General features: G+C 36.5%; 1 protein-coding gene across 5 annotated transcripts in view; it reads left to right on the top strand.

Moving 5' to 3' along the window:
* Positions 1–14,872, top strand: part of PTPN12 (protein tyrosine phosphatase non-receptor type 12) — a 108,288-nt gene that overhangs the window by 58,039 nt on the left and 35,377 nt on the right. For all 5 annotated transcript variants that reach the window (XR_010342046.1, XM_012466558.3, XM_064374862.1 and 2 more), the window contains 3 exons: positions 3,263–3,334; positions 9,570–9,629; positions 12,364–12,506. Coding sequence is in view for 4 of the 5 variants with exons in the window: in XM_012466558.3 (XP_012321981.2) it covers positions 3,263–3,334; positions 9,570–9,629; positions 12,364–12,506 (275 nt within the window). In the remaining variant the exon portion in view is untranslated. The remainder of the gene's footprint in view (positions 1–3,262; positions 3,335–9,569; positions 9,630–12,363; positions 12,507–14,872) is intronic.

The following is a 14,872-nucleotide window of genomic DNA, read 5'->3' on the forward strand; positions in this document are numbered from 1 at the left end:
AAATAAAATCTGGTTATCGTTAATATGTAGTTTGAATTTTTGTTTGTTTTGAGACAGTGAGACAGAGTCCTGCCCTGTCGCCCAAACTGGAGTGCAGTGGTGCGATCTCTGCTCACTGCAACCTCCCATTTCCCAGGTTCAGGTGATTGTCCTGCCTCAGCCTCCCAAGTAGTTGGGATTACAGGTACCTGCCACCACAGCCCAGCTAATTTTTGTAGTTTTAGTAGAGACGGGGTTTCAGCATGTTGGCCAGTCTGGTCTTGAACTCCTGACCTTGGGTGATCACCCGCCTCTGTCTCCCAAAGTGCTGCGATTACAGGCATGAGCCACCACACCTGGCGTGAATATTTCGATTAGTCTATTTGCTAATACCACAATATATTTTGCTTGTTTCCTGTCTTCAAAGCTGAGAGAAGATAATTTCTTACCCTGATTTTCTAACATTGTTATTTTTATGCTGTGTAGAAGTAAAATTCATTTATTCTGTGTCTTTAATTTATAAATATGTTAATTTTTTCAGTAAGAAATATATTACAAAAGATAGATCTTTCAGTTATGTTACATAAATAATTGGGAAGCCTTAGTTGATTCTATTACTCCCAACTATTTCCTTTATCAGTATCAAGTAATGTTGGACAGAAAGTGAATAAAATTAGAAAATATAAAAACAGAAATTATTATGTAATCAAATTATCTATTTAAGTGTTGTCAGTATGTACATTAATATTATTAATCAGTTGTCTTAGAGAGTTTAAATGTCATTCACCTAATGTTTTAAGTTGCTGTTAAGACTTAGGATTTATTTTTCTTTTCATTATATTAACAAGCTCATATTGTGTATCAGTGGTAGTTACTGATGAAAAATTAAGTTGTATTGGGTGCAGAATTTTTTTGAAGCTGAAGGTTTTTGTGATTCATTGTGTCCTAATAGTAATAGATTATGAGTGAGTTAGGACCTATGAAGTTATTCAATAACCTTGACTTTGATCTTGACTTTGAATGTGACCTAGTGGAAAAAGCACAGATAATTAAATCTGACAGACCTACCTTTTACAAGCATTTTGACCATGGTGCAGTAGTTTATTCTGAGCTTCAGTTTCCTCATGTTTGAAAGGAAATAATACCCACTTTGTAGTGTTAGAGATTGTGCATATATGATATTTAATACATAGTTTTTAATATCATTATTAGTTTTATACCAGGAATATAAATACCAATATAATCTTATTACTGCTCATCTGAGTTGGGGGGCATTGTTAGTCACACCACTTTCTGTTCTTACCTAAATTAATCTCCTACAACTTGTTTTCTTTTTCTTCCTTTTTTTTTTTTTGAGACAGAGTCTCGCATTGTCGCACAGGCTGGAGTGCAATGGCACCATCTTGGCTTACTGCAACCTCCGCTTCCCAGGTTCATGCGATTATCCTGTCTCAGCCTCCCGAGTAGCTGGCGTTACAGGAGCATACCACTACACCTGGCTAATATTCTGTATTGTTAGTAGAGACGGGGTTTCACTGTGTTAGCCAGACTGGTCTCAAACTCCTGACCTCGTGATCTGCCCTCCTTGGCCTCCCGAAGTGCTGGGATTACAGGCGTGAACCACAATGCCCAGCTTTACAACTTGTTTTGTATCTGTTACAAGGTATTAAAGTTTTGTCAGGTAAAAGATTTAAAAATACAAAATTTTTAAAAACTCTCAAAAAGAATTTAAGGTCCAGGTACAGTGGCTCGTACCTGTAATATCAGCTACTTGGAAGGCTAGGGTAGGAGAATTGCTTGAGCCCATGAGTTTGAGACCAGCTTTGGCAACATGGCAAGACCCATCTCTATTTTTTTTTTTAATCTTTTTTTGGTGGGAGAGACACAGTCTCACTCTGTCGCCCAGGCTGCAGTGCAGTGGTGTGATCTCAGCTGTTTCCAACCTCTACCTCCCAGGTTCAAACAATTCTCATGCCTGAGCCTTCTGAGTAGCTGGGATTAAAGGCTTGTGCCACCATACCTGGCTAATTTTTTGTATTTTTGAGTAGAGACAAGGTTTTGCCATGTTGGCCAGTCTGATCTTTGAACTCCTTACCTTAAATGATCTGCCCACATTGGCCTCCCAAAGTACTGGGATTATAGGCATGAGCCACTGTACCTGGCATCAATCTCTTTTAAAAAAAAAAAAGAATTAGCCAGGTGTGGTGGCACACACCTGTGGTCCCAGCTACTCAGGAGGCTGAGGTGGGAGGATCACTTGAGCCCAGAAGGTAGAGGCTGCAGTGAGCCATGATTGTACCATTACACACTCCCGTCTGGATGACAAAGCAAGACCCTATCTGAAAAAAAAAGAATTTTTATCATGTTCTATAAACATCTCTTGGAAAAAAAGATTTGGAAGTTACTAGTGGTTTTAAACCTCTAAAATAATAGCTAACCTAACATACCAGACAGTTTTACTTTGTTTCCTTGTGAGCATTACTGTCAACTTATAGTTCATTCAGCCTAGCCGTAATAACTCCATTTACTATATTTGCAGAAATTTGGAGACATTATACTACACTTTCTGTAATCTCAAATAAAATTGGATAGTTAAAATAATACATCATGTTTCTGTAGGGGTTTTACCATCTATAATGCATTTAAAATACACTCTTTTTTTTTTTTTTTTTGTCGAGGCAGGTGGATCACTTGAGCTCAGGAGTTCGAGACCATAAAATACACTCTTATTTAATAAACTTGCAACAACTCTGTAAGATAAGAATTATTTCTATTTTTACAGATAAAGAAACTAAAGGTCAATAAAGCAGTAGAATTAGTACTTGCAAAATTCTTCTGATTCCAAGTAGACTACTCTTTCCACTTCATCACATATTTTACATTTAATGAGAATTCAGACAGATATTTATATTGTCATGTTATGAGCAATAAAACTTGCCTAGCAACCTTTATACTAAATGAAACTCCTTGTACCAGATACTTTTATAAAATTAGTTTTTCTGTCTACAAGAGAATCTTTGGTCTACTTTGTAGACCTGGCAGATAGCAATGAACAGTTACGCACTTAAGTCAGTAAGGTTTTTATGACTATTCTTGGAGAAGACACAGTAGCATATCTTTAAAAATAATTGGGTAAATCTAAGCTCTCATAGCTCATTGCCTGCTAATGTGAGTTTTCTGTTTTGGGGAAGTAGAAGCAAGCAGAACCCCAGTACACAAAAATATAATTTATAACAGTTTAATAAAAACTTATACGAATTACTAATTTTTCTTTGTATGACAGAAAAAATGTGAGCGCTATTGGCCTTTGTATGGAGAAGACCCCATAACATTTGCACCATTTAAAATTTCTTGTGTAAGTATCAATTTTTTAAAACTTTTTTTCAGAAAATTGGCAAGCTAAACTGATGAATAATTGTAATGTGGTATGAACCCAGGTTTATAGACACCAAGGACTCACAAATCTATGCTTACATTTTAAAAAAATTATTTGTTTATATACTGCTTTTAATTTGGACACTTTTGGGATGACTTCATAAATGTATACTCTTCTTATATCTTACTATATTAATTTTGTGTTAGTCTTTGTATATCAATTGATAGTGTTAAATGAAGCAACTGTGCTTTTAGTATTTGGAAATAGCATATTCATTTCAAATTGATTAAATGGGAAAGAGTTGATAACTAGAGTATAGTGTATCATATTAACCCTTCATATCTGTATTGTGCTCTCAAAAATTGTTATAATTATGTATAAAGATAAGTTTAAGAACTGCATCCTGGAAGTAAAGATTGATCCTTTTTGGCAGATTATTTGATATGAAACTTAAAATGTTTTCTTACTATGTAATGACCTTTGGAAATGAATTGAATTCAAGCTCAAAAGCTAACACAGCAAAAATCTGAGAAAATGAACCAAAAAACAAAAACAGTGAAGGAAATAAGAGGAATAGAAAAAATAAAAGACATGGACAAAAAGAAGAAAAATGTCAGTGAATTTTAAAATAGAACCAACAGTTTTCTTTAGGTGCCATAAAAAGAGTGTAATTGAACATAACATAAAAATTAATTAATCTAGGCCAGGCACAGTGACTCATGCCTGTAATTCCAGCACTTTGAGAGGCTGAGGCGGATAGATCACTTGAGGCCAGGAGTTTGAGACCAGCCTGGCTAACATGGCAAAACCTCATCTCTACTAAAAATACAAAAATTAAAGACCAGGCCCAGTGGTTCACACCTGTAATCCCAGCACTTTGGGAGGCTGAGGCGGGCAGGTCACCTGAGGTCAGGAGTTTGAGACCGGCCTGACCAACATGGGGAAACCCTGTCTCTACTAAAAATACAAAATTAACTGGGCATGGGGATGCATGCCTGTAATTCCAGCTACTCGGGAGGCTGAAGCAGGAGAATCACTTGAACCCGGAGGCAGAGGTTGCAATGAGCCAAGATTGCACCATTGCACTCCAGCCTGGGCAACAAGAGCAAAACTCCATCTCAAAAAAAATAAAATACAAAACTTTAATCCCAGCTACTCAGGAGGCTGAGGCACAAGAATTGCTTGAACCTGGGAGGTGGAGGTTGCAATGAGCTGAGATCATACCACTGCACTACAGCTTGGGTGTCAAGAGCAAAACTCCATCTCAAAAATTTTTTTTTAAATTAATTTGCCCATATTAGGGTTCTCCAGAGAAACAGAACCAAAAGAATAAGAGTGTGTGCGCACACATCTGTGTGCATGTATAATACATTTAAAGAGATTTATCTTGAATTGGCTCAGGCAGTTATAGAGGCTGGCAAGTCCAAAATCTGTAGGGTAGGCTGGAGATCCAAGAGAGCCAATGCTGCAGTTCCAGTCTGAATGATAATAAGCTGGAGACCCAGGAGAGCTGATGTTTAGTTCTAGTTTGAAAAGTCTGTTGTAGAACCAAGATGAGCCAATGTTGCAGATGAAGACAGCCTGCTGGAGAATTCTATCTTGCTTCAGGAGACTGATCCCTTTTGTTGTATTCAGGCCTTCAACAGATTGGATGAGGCTCACCAACATTATGGAGAACAGTTTGCTTTACTCAGAGACTACCAATTTAAATGTTAATCTGTCCAAAAACAGTCTCACAGAAATAACTAGAATAATGTTTGACCAAATATTCTGGGCACACTGTGACCCAGCCAAATTGACAGATAAAATTATCACATTCCCTATCTCAGATTTTTTTATTTTTGACTTTGTTTTCCATGATTAAATGAAATACAATTTCTGTGGTTTTACTTGTCATTGCTGAGTTCAAGAACTCCATAATTTTATGACTTAGTTGTACTTAAGAGATTTCTCTCACACATACCCAACGGTTAGTGCTTTCTAGGTTGACGTAGAAAGGGACAGAACTGAATCTGTATTATGCTGTCTACTTTATGAATCAATATTGTTTCTGTAATATTAACTGTAACTCACAATTGAACTTTTTGGATATAATATTCAGTCAGAATTCTTAAGGTGCTGATTAGAATTAACTATTTGTGGGTAAGTGTAAAACTTTTAGGTCAGGCACCGTGGCTCACGCCTGTCATCCCAGCATTTTGGGAGGCTAAGGTGGGGAGGATTGCTTGAGCCCAGGAGATTGAGACTAGCCTGGGCGAAATAGACATCTTTAACATTTTTAAAAATGTTACACATCCTGCTGCATTTTATTTTATTTGGCATGAATAATATCCAATACACACCACACTGTCTACTTCAGTGAAGAAACGCCAACCCTCCTTCACCAATCCAGAAAGAATTCTGTAATATTAGATTCCGCAACAGTGTAGAAACCTAGTTCTGTGTAGTATGGTTGTTTTGACATTTGTAAATTTATTTATTTTTAAAGTTTTATTTATTTATATCTTTTTGAGACAAGATTTTGCTCTGTCACCCAGGTTGGAATGCAGTGGCATGATCATGGCCCACTGCAGCCTCAGTCCCCCAGGCTCAAGTGATTCTCCTACCTCAGCCTCCCAAGTAGCTGAGGCTACTGGCACGAGCTAAAACTAATTTTTGTATTTTTTGTAGAGACGGGGTCTCCCTATGTTTCCCAGGCTGGTCTTGAACTCCTGAGCTCAAGCAGTTGGCCCACTTTGGCCTCCAAAAGTACTAGGACTGCAGGCACGAGCCACCACATCCAGCCAAACATTTGTAAATTTAGATGTAATAGGATAACTATAGTGAATATTGCAATTCAAGTGAAAATACAGTACTTAACATTCAGCAACAAACCAGCTTGAAATTTTTGAACATTTGGGAGTCAAGAATGTTCAGCAATTTACAATAATGGATATAGGGAAGAATGCAATAGTTTTATAACTTAGAAAATGAATTGATTCTTGAGGGGATGGTTTTTCAATTAAACTAAAAGATATATCTCTATAAATGGTTCAAAAAGAAAAAAATGGAGAAAGATTTATTAAAAAGAAAAAAGTAGATAACTTCTAAGGTCTCTAAGATAAGTGGTTTGACTTGATTAGTAATGACTGGTTTAATTTGTCAGCCAGGGTTGACTCATACTGAAGAAATATTTTCTTTGATAATTTAAAATTGGAAGGTAATTTGTTGCCTTGTAATTGTTTCAGACAACTCAGGATTTGTTATCATGGACTTAGTTGCAAACAAAAATCAAATTTATAAATAGAAAGCATGTTGGTAAAAATAATCATAGTAAGTCACTTGACTACTTGGCAGGCAGTTTGAGACTGAGAAATGACAGTGTTTTCTGGAACTCTATTGATGTGGGATGAGGACAAGGGTAAAGTGGTATTGTAAGGGTGAAGACTGCTTAGCAGGAGCTCAATCACATGTTGCCGCATGTAGCCACTTAGATTAGATATCAGCACACTACCTAAGAGTCACATCTAGCCCACTGCCTGTTTTGTAAATAAAGTTTTATTAGAACACATCTTTGCCCATTAATTTATGGATTTGTCTATCACAATAGCAAAGTTGGATAGACAAAGACTTTTATGGTCCAAAAAAGCCAAAAACATTTACTCTATGGTCCTTTACAGAAATATTATTTGAAGAAGTTCAAATATTATGTGAAAAGTTCAAAGTAAATTACTGTGATTTCAAAAAGTAGCTGGGCATGGTGGTGCATGCCTGTAGTCCCAGCTGCTTAGGAGGCTAAGGCAGGAGAATTGCTTGAACCAGGGAGTCAGAGGTTGCAGTGAACCAAGATCGTGTGCCTGTACTCCAGCCTGGCGACAGAGTGAGAGTCTGTCTAAAAAAAAGGCAGGTATAATAGTGAGTATTATTTTTATTAATAAAACAACATACACTATTGTTCTTCATGATCTGTTCTAAACTATCTGTGGTTTTAACCAATAAGGCAAAAATATTAATTTGCTTAGTGATAGACTGGTATAGATTAATACTTTGATTAAATCACAGTAAGAAACCTTTAAAGTGGCTATGTTATCGTCAATCACAACAATAATAATTTGGAGTATTCTTCCCCCTTCCTTCTTCAGTTGCTATCTAGTTAATTGAAACTTGAATGTTAGGGAAAATCATGCATTATGGAAAGGTAAAATGGTTGAAGATGGGATATGGTGGTTGATAATGAGGAATGACATTCTATTTGTATTATTTTTGTTACATGATTCTGGGGGTGGTTACTACTTTGCAAATATTTTATTGGATAATAGATGCCTAATTGTTTAGACACTTATTTTTTCTAGGTATAAGTAAAACTCACATAAGCAAACTGATTTTTTTTTTAACTGTACATACAAATTTGTTTGTTTGTTTTTGAGACAGAGTCTCACTCTGTCGCCCAGGCTGGCATAATCATACCTTCCTGCAACCTCTGCCTCCTGGGTTCAAATGATTCTTCTGCCTCAGCCTCCTGAGTAGCTGAATAGCCATCACGTCCAGCTAATTTTTGTATTTTTAGTAGAGATGGGGTTTCACTATGTTGCCTAGGCTGATTTCGAACTCCTGACCTCAAATGATCCACCTGCCTTGGCCTTCCAGAGTGCTGGGATTACAGGCATGAGCCACCACACCTGGCCTATATAAGTTTTTTAGCTCCATTCTCAAATTCACTTTGCTTATTTGTACATATTGTTTGGGTCTGTCTGATAGAAGATTTTTCTGGTAGGATACTTTGTTTTGTTTAAGGTTTTCTTCAGTTTTTTGTTTTGAGACAGTCTCATTATGTCACCTAGACTGGAATGCATCGGTGTGGTCACAGCTCACTGTAGCCTCGGCCTCACTGCTGGACTCAGTGTTCCTCCCACCTCAACCTCCCAAGTAGCTGAGCCCACAAGCCTGTGCCTCAGTCCTCAGCTAATTTTTGTGGGTTTTTTTTTTTGTAGAGACAAGTGTTTTGCCATGTTGTTTAGGCTGGTTTTGAACTCCTAGGCTAAAGCAATCCGCCTACCTCAGCCTCCCAAAGTACTCATATTACAGGCACGAGCCACCGCCTCCAGCGTTTTTTACAACAGTTTTAGGTTCACAGCAAAATTGAGAGGAAGGTAGAGAGATTTTTCTATATATACCCCGCCCCCCACACATATAGCCCTTTCATGATCAACATTCCCTACCAGAGCAGTCCCTTTGTTACAGTTCACAAACCTACATTGACAAGTCATTATCAGCAAGAGTTAACAGTTTACTTTAGGGTTCATTCTTGTTGTTATAGTTATACTTTCTGTGTGTTTGGACAAATATATGATGACATGTATCCACCATTGTAGTATCATACAGAATAATGTCATTGCTCTCAAAGTCCTGTGCTCCACCTGTTCATTCATTCCTCTCACCCTTTTCCCAAACCTAGGTAGTCACTATTTTTACTGTCTCCATAGTTTTGCCTTTTCCAGAAGTCACATAGTTTGTTTTTGTTTGTTTGTTTTGAGATGGAGTCTCCCTGTATCACCCAGGCTGGAGTGCAGTGGCAATATCTCAGGTCACTGTAACCTCCGCCTCCTGGGTTCAAGTGATTCTCCTACCTCAGCCTCCTTGAGTAGCTGGGATTACTGGTGTGTCCCACCATGTCCAGCTAATTTTTGTATTTTGGTAGAGATGGAGTTTTACCATGTTGGCCAGACTGGTCTCAAACTCCTGAACTCAAGTGATCCACTTACTTTGGCCTCCCAAAGTGCTGGGATTATAGGTACGAGCCATTGCTCCCAGCACAGAGGTCATATAGTTTGAATCATACAGTATGTAGTCTTTACAGATAGGTTTCTTTCACTTAGTAATGTGCATTTAGGGTTCACCCATGTCTTTTCATGGCTTACTAGCTCTTTTTTTCCCTTTATTATTATTTTTAATTGACTTATAATATCTATACTTACTAATGGGGTACAGTGTGATTTTGGTACATATATGTATAATTTACAACGTGGAATGATCAAATCAGGATAATTAGCATGTCTGTCACCTCAAACATCTACAAATTGATGACTTTTAGAATTTTTTAAATAATTGTCAGGTACATCTGGAATTTTAAAGGTTAATTTTATATTGTGGACTTTAATACACATATTTTATTTGTTTTGATGTGTCTTTTTGTTTTGATGTTTTCACTGACTTATAAATGTTTCTCTTTATTTAGGAGGATGAACAAGCAAGAACAGACTACTTCATTAGGACACTCTTACTTGAATTTCAAAATGTAGGTACTTTCTATTTATAGACTGTCTCTAAGAATAGTTTCCAGGCCGGGGGCAGTGGCTCATGCCTGTATTCCCAACACTTTGGGAGACTGAAGCTGGAGGGTGACTTGAGTCCAGGGGTTCAAGACTAGTCTGGGCAACATAGTGAGATCTTCTCTCCACAAAAAGGAAAAAGTCAGCCAGGCATGGTGGCATGTGTCCGTAGTCCCACTCACTCAGAAGGCTAAGCCCAGGAGATTGAGGCTGCAGTGAGCCTTAATTGTGCCACTGCATTCCAGCCTGGGCAACAGAACAAGACTCTTTCTCAAAAATAGTTTTGAGAATAGTTTGAGAATAGAGAATAGTTTTCAAAGAGAAGATATAGAGAGGGAGGGGAGCATGGGCTGAAAAACCACATATTGGGTAGTATGCCCAATACCTGGGTGATAGGATCATTTGTATCCCAGACCTCAATGTTACACAATATACCCATGTGACCTGCATATGTACCCCTTAATCTGAAATAAAAGTTGAGGCCAATTGTGGTGGCTCACGCCTGAAATCCCCAGCACTTTGGGAGGCTGAGGTGGTCAGATCACTTGAGGCCGTGAGTTCAAGATCAGTCTGACCAACATGGCAAAGCCCCATCTCTACTAAAAAAATAACAAAATAACCGGGCATGGTGGTGCACACCTATGATCCCAGCTACTCAGAAGGCTGAGGCAGGAGAATTGTTTGAGCCTGGGACATGGTGCAGTGGTGCAGTCTTGGCTTACTGCAACCTGTCTCCGTGTGCCACTGCACTCCACCCTGGGCAACAGAGCAAGACTCTGTCTCAAAAAATAAAATAAATTTTAAAAAATAAAATGGAAACCATAATTCTTACTACTGCCTAAATGTTTTATTTGGTAAAATGGGTTTACTAGAAAATTGTTTTGCTTTATATCTGCATTGTAGGTTTTTTGTAAGTAAAAAAAGTATCAGGAATTTTTATTTTTAAACCACGTTTTTGCAAACTAATAAACTTTTGGCTACCAAAAAAATAAAGAAGCTATATAAATAGCATACCATGTTATTTAACATAGTTAAGGAAATTTGCTGATTTTTTAGTTATGAAGATGAAAATGGGAGTGTAATGATTTTATTTAGTATCTTGACATTTCTGCTTATCACATTACATAATAAAGTAATGTTAATTATAGCATTCCCTAAATTTATTAAATTTGGAGTAGTTATGCCTTCTTTGCTGCAAATATTTTTCCTCTATTACAGTAAGCAGATTATTGCATTGTTTATATAATTATTACCCTGTTTTACTAGTTTACAATCTGTTAAAGTCACCATCAAAGCTAAGTGTTCTTTTAGATATATATTCTTTTTAGTTGAGGCTCAGTGCTCTGCCTACCCCTGCCTTTTTTTTTTTTTTTTTTTTTTTTTTTTTTTGTTTAATGCAGCAAAGTCTCATTATATATTGCCCAGGCTGGACTTGAACTTCTGAACTCAAGCAGTCCTCCCACCTCAGCCTTCTGAGTATATGAGACTGCAGGCATGAGCCACCAAACCCAGCTAAATTTTTTATAGTTTATAGAGATGGAGTCTTGCTGTGTTGCTTAGGCTGCTGTCAAACTTCTGGCTGTAAGTGATCTTCTTGCCTCTTGCGTTGGCCTCCCAAAGTGTTGGGATTACAGGTGTGAGCCACTGAGTCTGGCCTGGTTGCTAATTTTTTAATCTACAGTAGTAATAATAAGTATTTTTTTATTAATAAGTAGTAATAATAATTTTTGAATTTCTGTAGTAGATCAAACATCTCAATTCTCCTAACTGCATATTATCCAGATACTGTTATGTCCATGGCACATAGATGAAGATACAGAAGCTTTTATGTAGAATTTGAGTATGGTTTTGCTTAGATTCTGAGTATTGCTCTTAGATTCCGAATATTGCTCTACAATAACCATTCTCAAAAAACATTTGACGTCAGTACTCCTTTACATTCTTCAGAGTTATTGAGGATCCTAAAGAGTTTTTGTTTCTGTGGGTTGTATCTTTCAGTATGTACTAGATTTGAAATTGAGAAATTTTTTAAAAACATGAATATATAAGCAGATATTGTACTGCCCATTAAAGAATAAGGCAAGTAACATTTTAGTATTATTCTGAAAATTCTTGAAAGCTCATAGACCCCCTAAAAAGTGTGGGGGGTTACGCAAACCATACATTGAGAACCACTAATCTGTAAGAAGACAAGTGAGTTTAGGATTGGACAAATTCATCTCTCAGTTCTTTTTGAGTTTATGTTCTATTAGTCTTCTAATTACAATGGATATTACTCTAACATAGTGGTTGTGGTATATTGCTCATCCATTTAATAGTGTGGATTAGTTAAATAGTATATATAGTGTAATGTTTAAAGTACATGCTCTGGAAGTAGAACTGCCTGGTTTAGAGCCCACATTTGTCATTTCTTACGAAACTTTGGGCACGTTATTTTATCTGTATGTCTCAGTTATAAAATAAGGATAGTATTAACAGTATTTTCCTCATGGAAATTAAATAAATTGTTACATGTGAAGTCCTTAGATACTTGGCATGTGGTAAATAGTCAATAAGTGTCAGCTGTTATTTATTTGGGTTTTTTAAAAAAGCAATGCTAAATGTCACACAAATTTCTTAGAAATGGCAGTTAAATGAGAGGTGCAGCTTTAAATTTTGCAAAATATTTTACTAATTGTTGACTTTCTGTTTTTCTCGAAGGAATCTCGTAGGCTGTATCAGTTTCATTATGTGAACTGGCCAGACCATGATGTTCCTTCATCATTTGATTCTATTCTGGACATGATAAGCTTAATGAGGAAATATCAAGAACATGAAGATGTTCCTATTTGTATTCATTGCAGGTACAGAAGAATTTCCCAAGTTTATAAATAACAATATTTTGATTTAAGTTTGATGTTACATAAGGTTTTATTTCTGTATTAATATTATAGTAATCTTGAATTTCTCCTAGCCTTGATATAACGTTTGGGACTAGGGCCTTGTAAATTAACGTGGTCTAATCTGGTTGACAGACTGTTTATTGTTGCATTAAAACAGGATCATCTATCTGAAAATAGTATTCACATGGTGGAAAGCTATAGAACATATTCTTTTTACTGCTCACTGATTAGAGTGTATAATCTCAGATGCTCATCATACTCTACTTTTTAAAGTCAATATAGTAGTATTTTCTTTTAATCAATTTCCCTGAAACAATGACCAAGCAGTTTTCATTCCTGATAAACACTGACATGAGATTTTTAAAAACAGGATATCGCTCTGATGTTCAAGCTAGAGTGGAGTGGTACAATCATAATTCACTGTAAACTCGAACTCTTGGCCTTAAGTGATCCTTTTGCCTTAGCTTCCCAAGTAGCTAGGACTACAGGTGTGTGCTACCACACTGAACTAATTTTTTTTTTTTGAGAGAACAGGTCTTGCTGTGATCCTAACTCCTGTCCTCAAGTGATTGATTCTTCTTTGCTCTCCCAGAGCTTTGGGATTATAGGCATAAGCCACTATGCCTGGCAACATGACTTTCTTTTTTTTTTTTTGAAACAGAGTCTTGCTCTGTTGCCCAGGCTGGAGTGCAGTGGCACCATCTCAGCTCAATGCAACCTCCACCTCCTGGGTTCAAACAATTCTTCTGCCTCAGCCTCCCAAGTACTTAGGATTATAGGCACATACTACCACACTTGGATAATTTTTGTATTTTTAGTTGAGTTGGGGTTTCACCATATTGGCCAGACTGGTCTCGAACTCCTGACCTCATGATCCACCCACCTTGGCCTCCCACAGTGCTTGGATTACAGATGTGAGCCACCGTGCCTGGCCAGCCAGGATTTTTATAGTAAAGTAGTATAAACTGTTGATACACATTTACTAGATAATTTTTATTAAGTTTTATAGTGGATTACTTCATTATAAGCATTACATTAAAATTCAATGATTACTGACCTTGTTAAGTAAGCTACCTCTGAATATGAAAGTACAAGTATAGGTGTGTCTACTTTAAATTGCTCAATAGAAATCTTTTCGTATATTCAAATAATATTTGAAGTTCAATTAGGTTTTGCAAAATTACTCATTTAGATGGGTTGAGAAATTATGTCAACTCTGCCTTTGACTTTTAGGGGAATGAACATGAAATTATTTATTCTTGGGGGGCAGTTAATTTAGTATTCTAGAAGGGAGTTAATTCTAATATAATTTTATCTAAGAGAAATCAGTTTAAGATAACCAATTTTTCTTGATCTAACATTTTGGCTTATTTCTGTCATCTGGTCATTCTCATGATACAAATAATACAAAGCTAAATATGTAATATGTAGCTAATACATTAATATGTAATACAAAGCTAAATATACCTAATAGATATATACACATATAGGTATATGTATATATTATGTACAGTACATAATGCAAAGATAAATTTGTGTTGTGGATTTAGGAATGTAATGGAAAATACCCTTTTAAAAGGAAAAGCACAAAATTGAATTAGTCGAGAAAATATTAAATATTTGCAATAGGTGTCATGGCTGGGTGTAGTGGCTTAGTGCTTTGGGAGGCTCAGGCAGGAGGATTGCTTAAACCCAGAAGTTTGAGGCTGCAGTAAGCTATGATTGCACTACTGTACTCCAGCCTGGGTGACATAGTAGACCCTATCTCCTAAAAAAAAGAAATAGGTATCATTATGATATGGGTGATACAGGGTATTTTGAAACCTAATTTTTGTTATTTTATTATATAGGTATGGGTTTCTACCTAGTAGAAGCTACTTGAATCCTTAGTCAGTTTTTCTACTCTGAATTTTTAGTTTACATTAGATTCTTCTAAAAGCCTTATAGTCATAGTACTTATTTCATAAGACTGCTATCAATTTATTTCTCTAAGGCACTTGTTATCTGCATTCACATTTGTTATAAAAAGTAAATGAGATTTTTCAAACTTAGAGGTTTGTTTTTGATTATTTACATAGTTAAAATATTTTTTCAGTGGGTGTTGAAGCACTGAAGATAGTTTTCTTATTCACTTGGTCTGATTGTAATGCTTATAATTAATGAAGTAATAGGGCTGCTTTTTATTTATGGACCTGGAAAGTAACTTGCTGGTAGAGATCTGGGAATCAGTTAACAACTTGGTTCATTAAAACAACATTTTTCTGACCAGGCGCAGTGGCTCGCACCTGTAATCCCAGCACTTTGGGAGGCCAAAGTGGGTGGTGGAT

This window comes from Aotus nancymaae, unplaced genomic scaffold (genome assembly GCF_030222135.1).
Source record: "Aotus nancymaae isolate 86718 unplaced genomic scaffold, 86718_ANA_hifiasm-v0.15.2.pri h1tg000002l, whole genome shotgun sequence".
Taxonomy (NCBI): Eukaryota; Metazoa; Chordata; class Mammalia; order Primates; family Aotidae; genus Aotus; species Aotus nancymaae.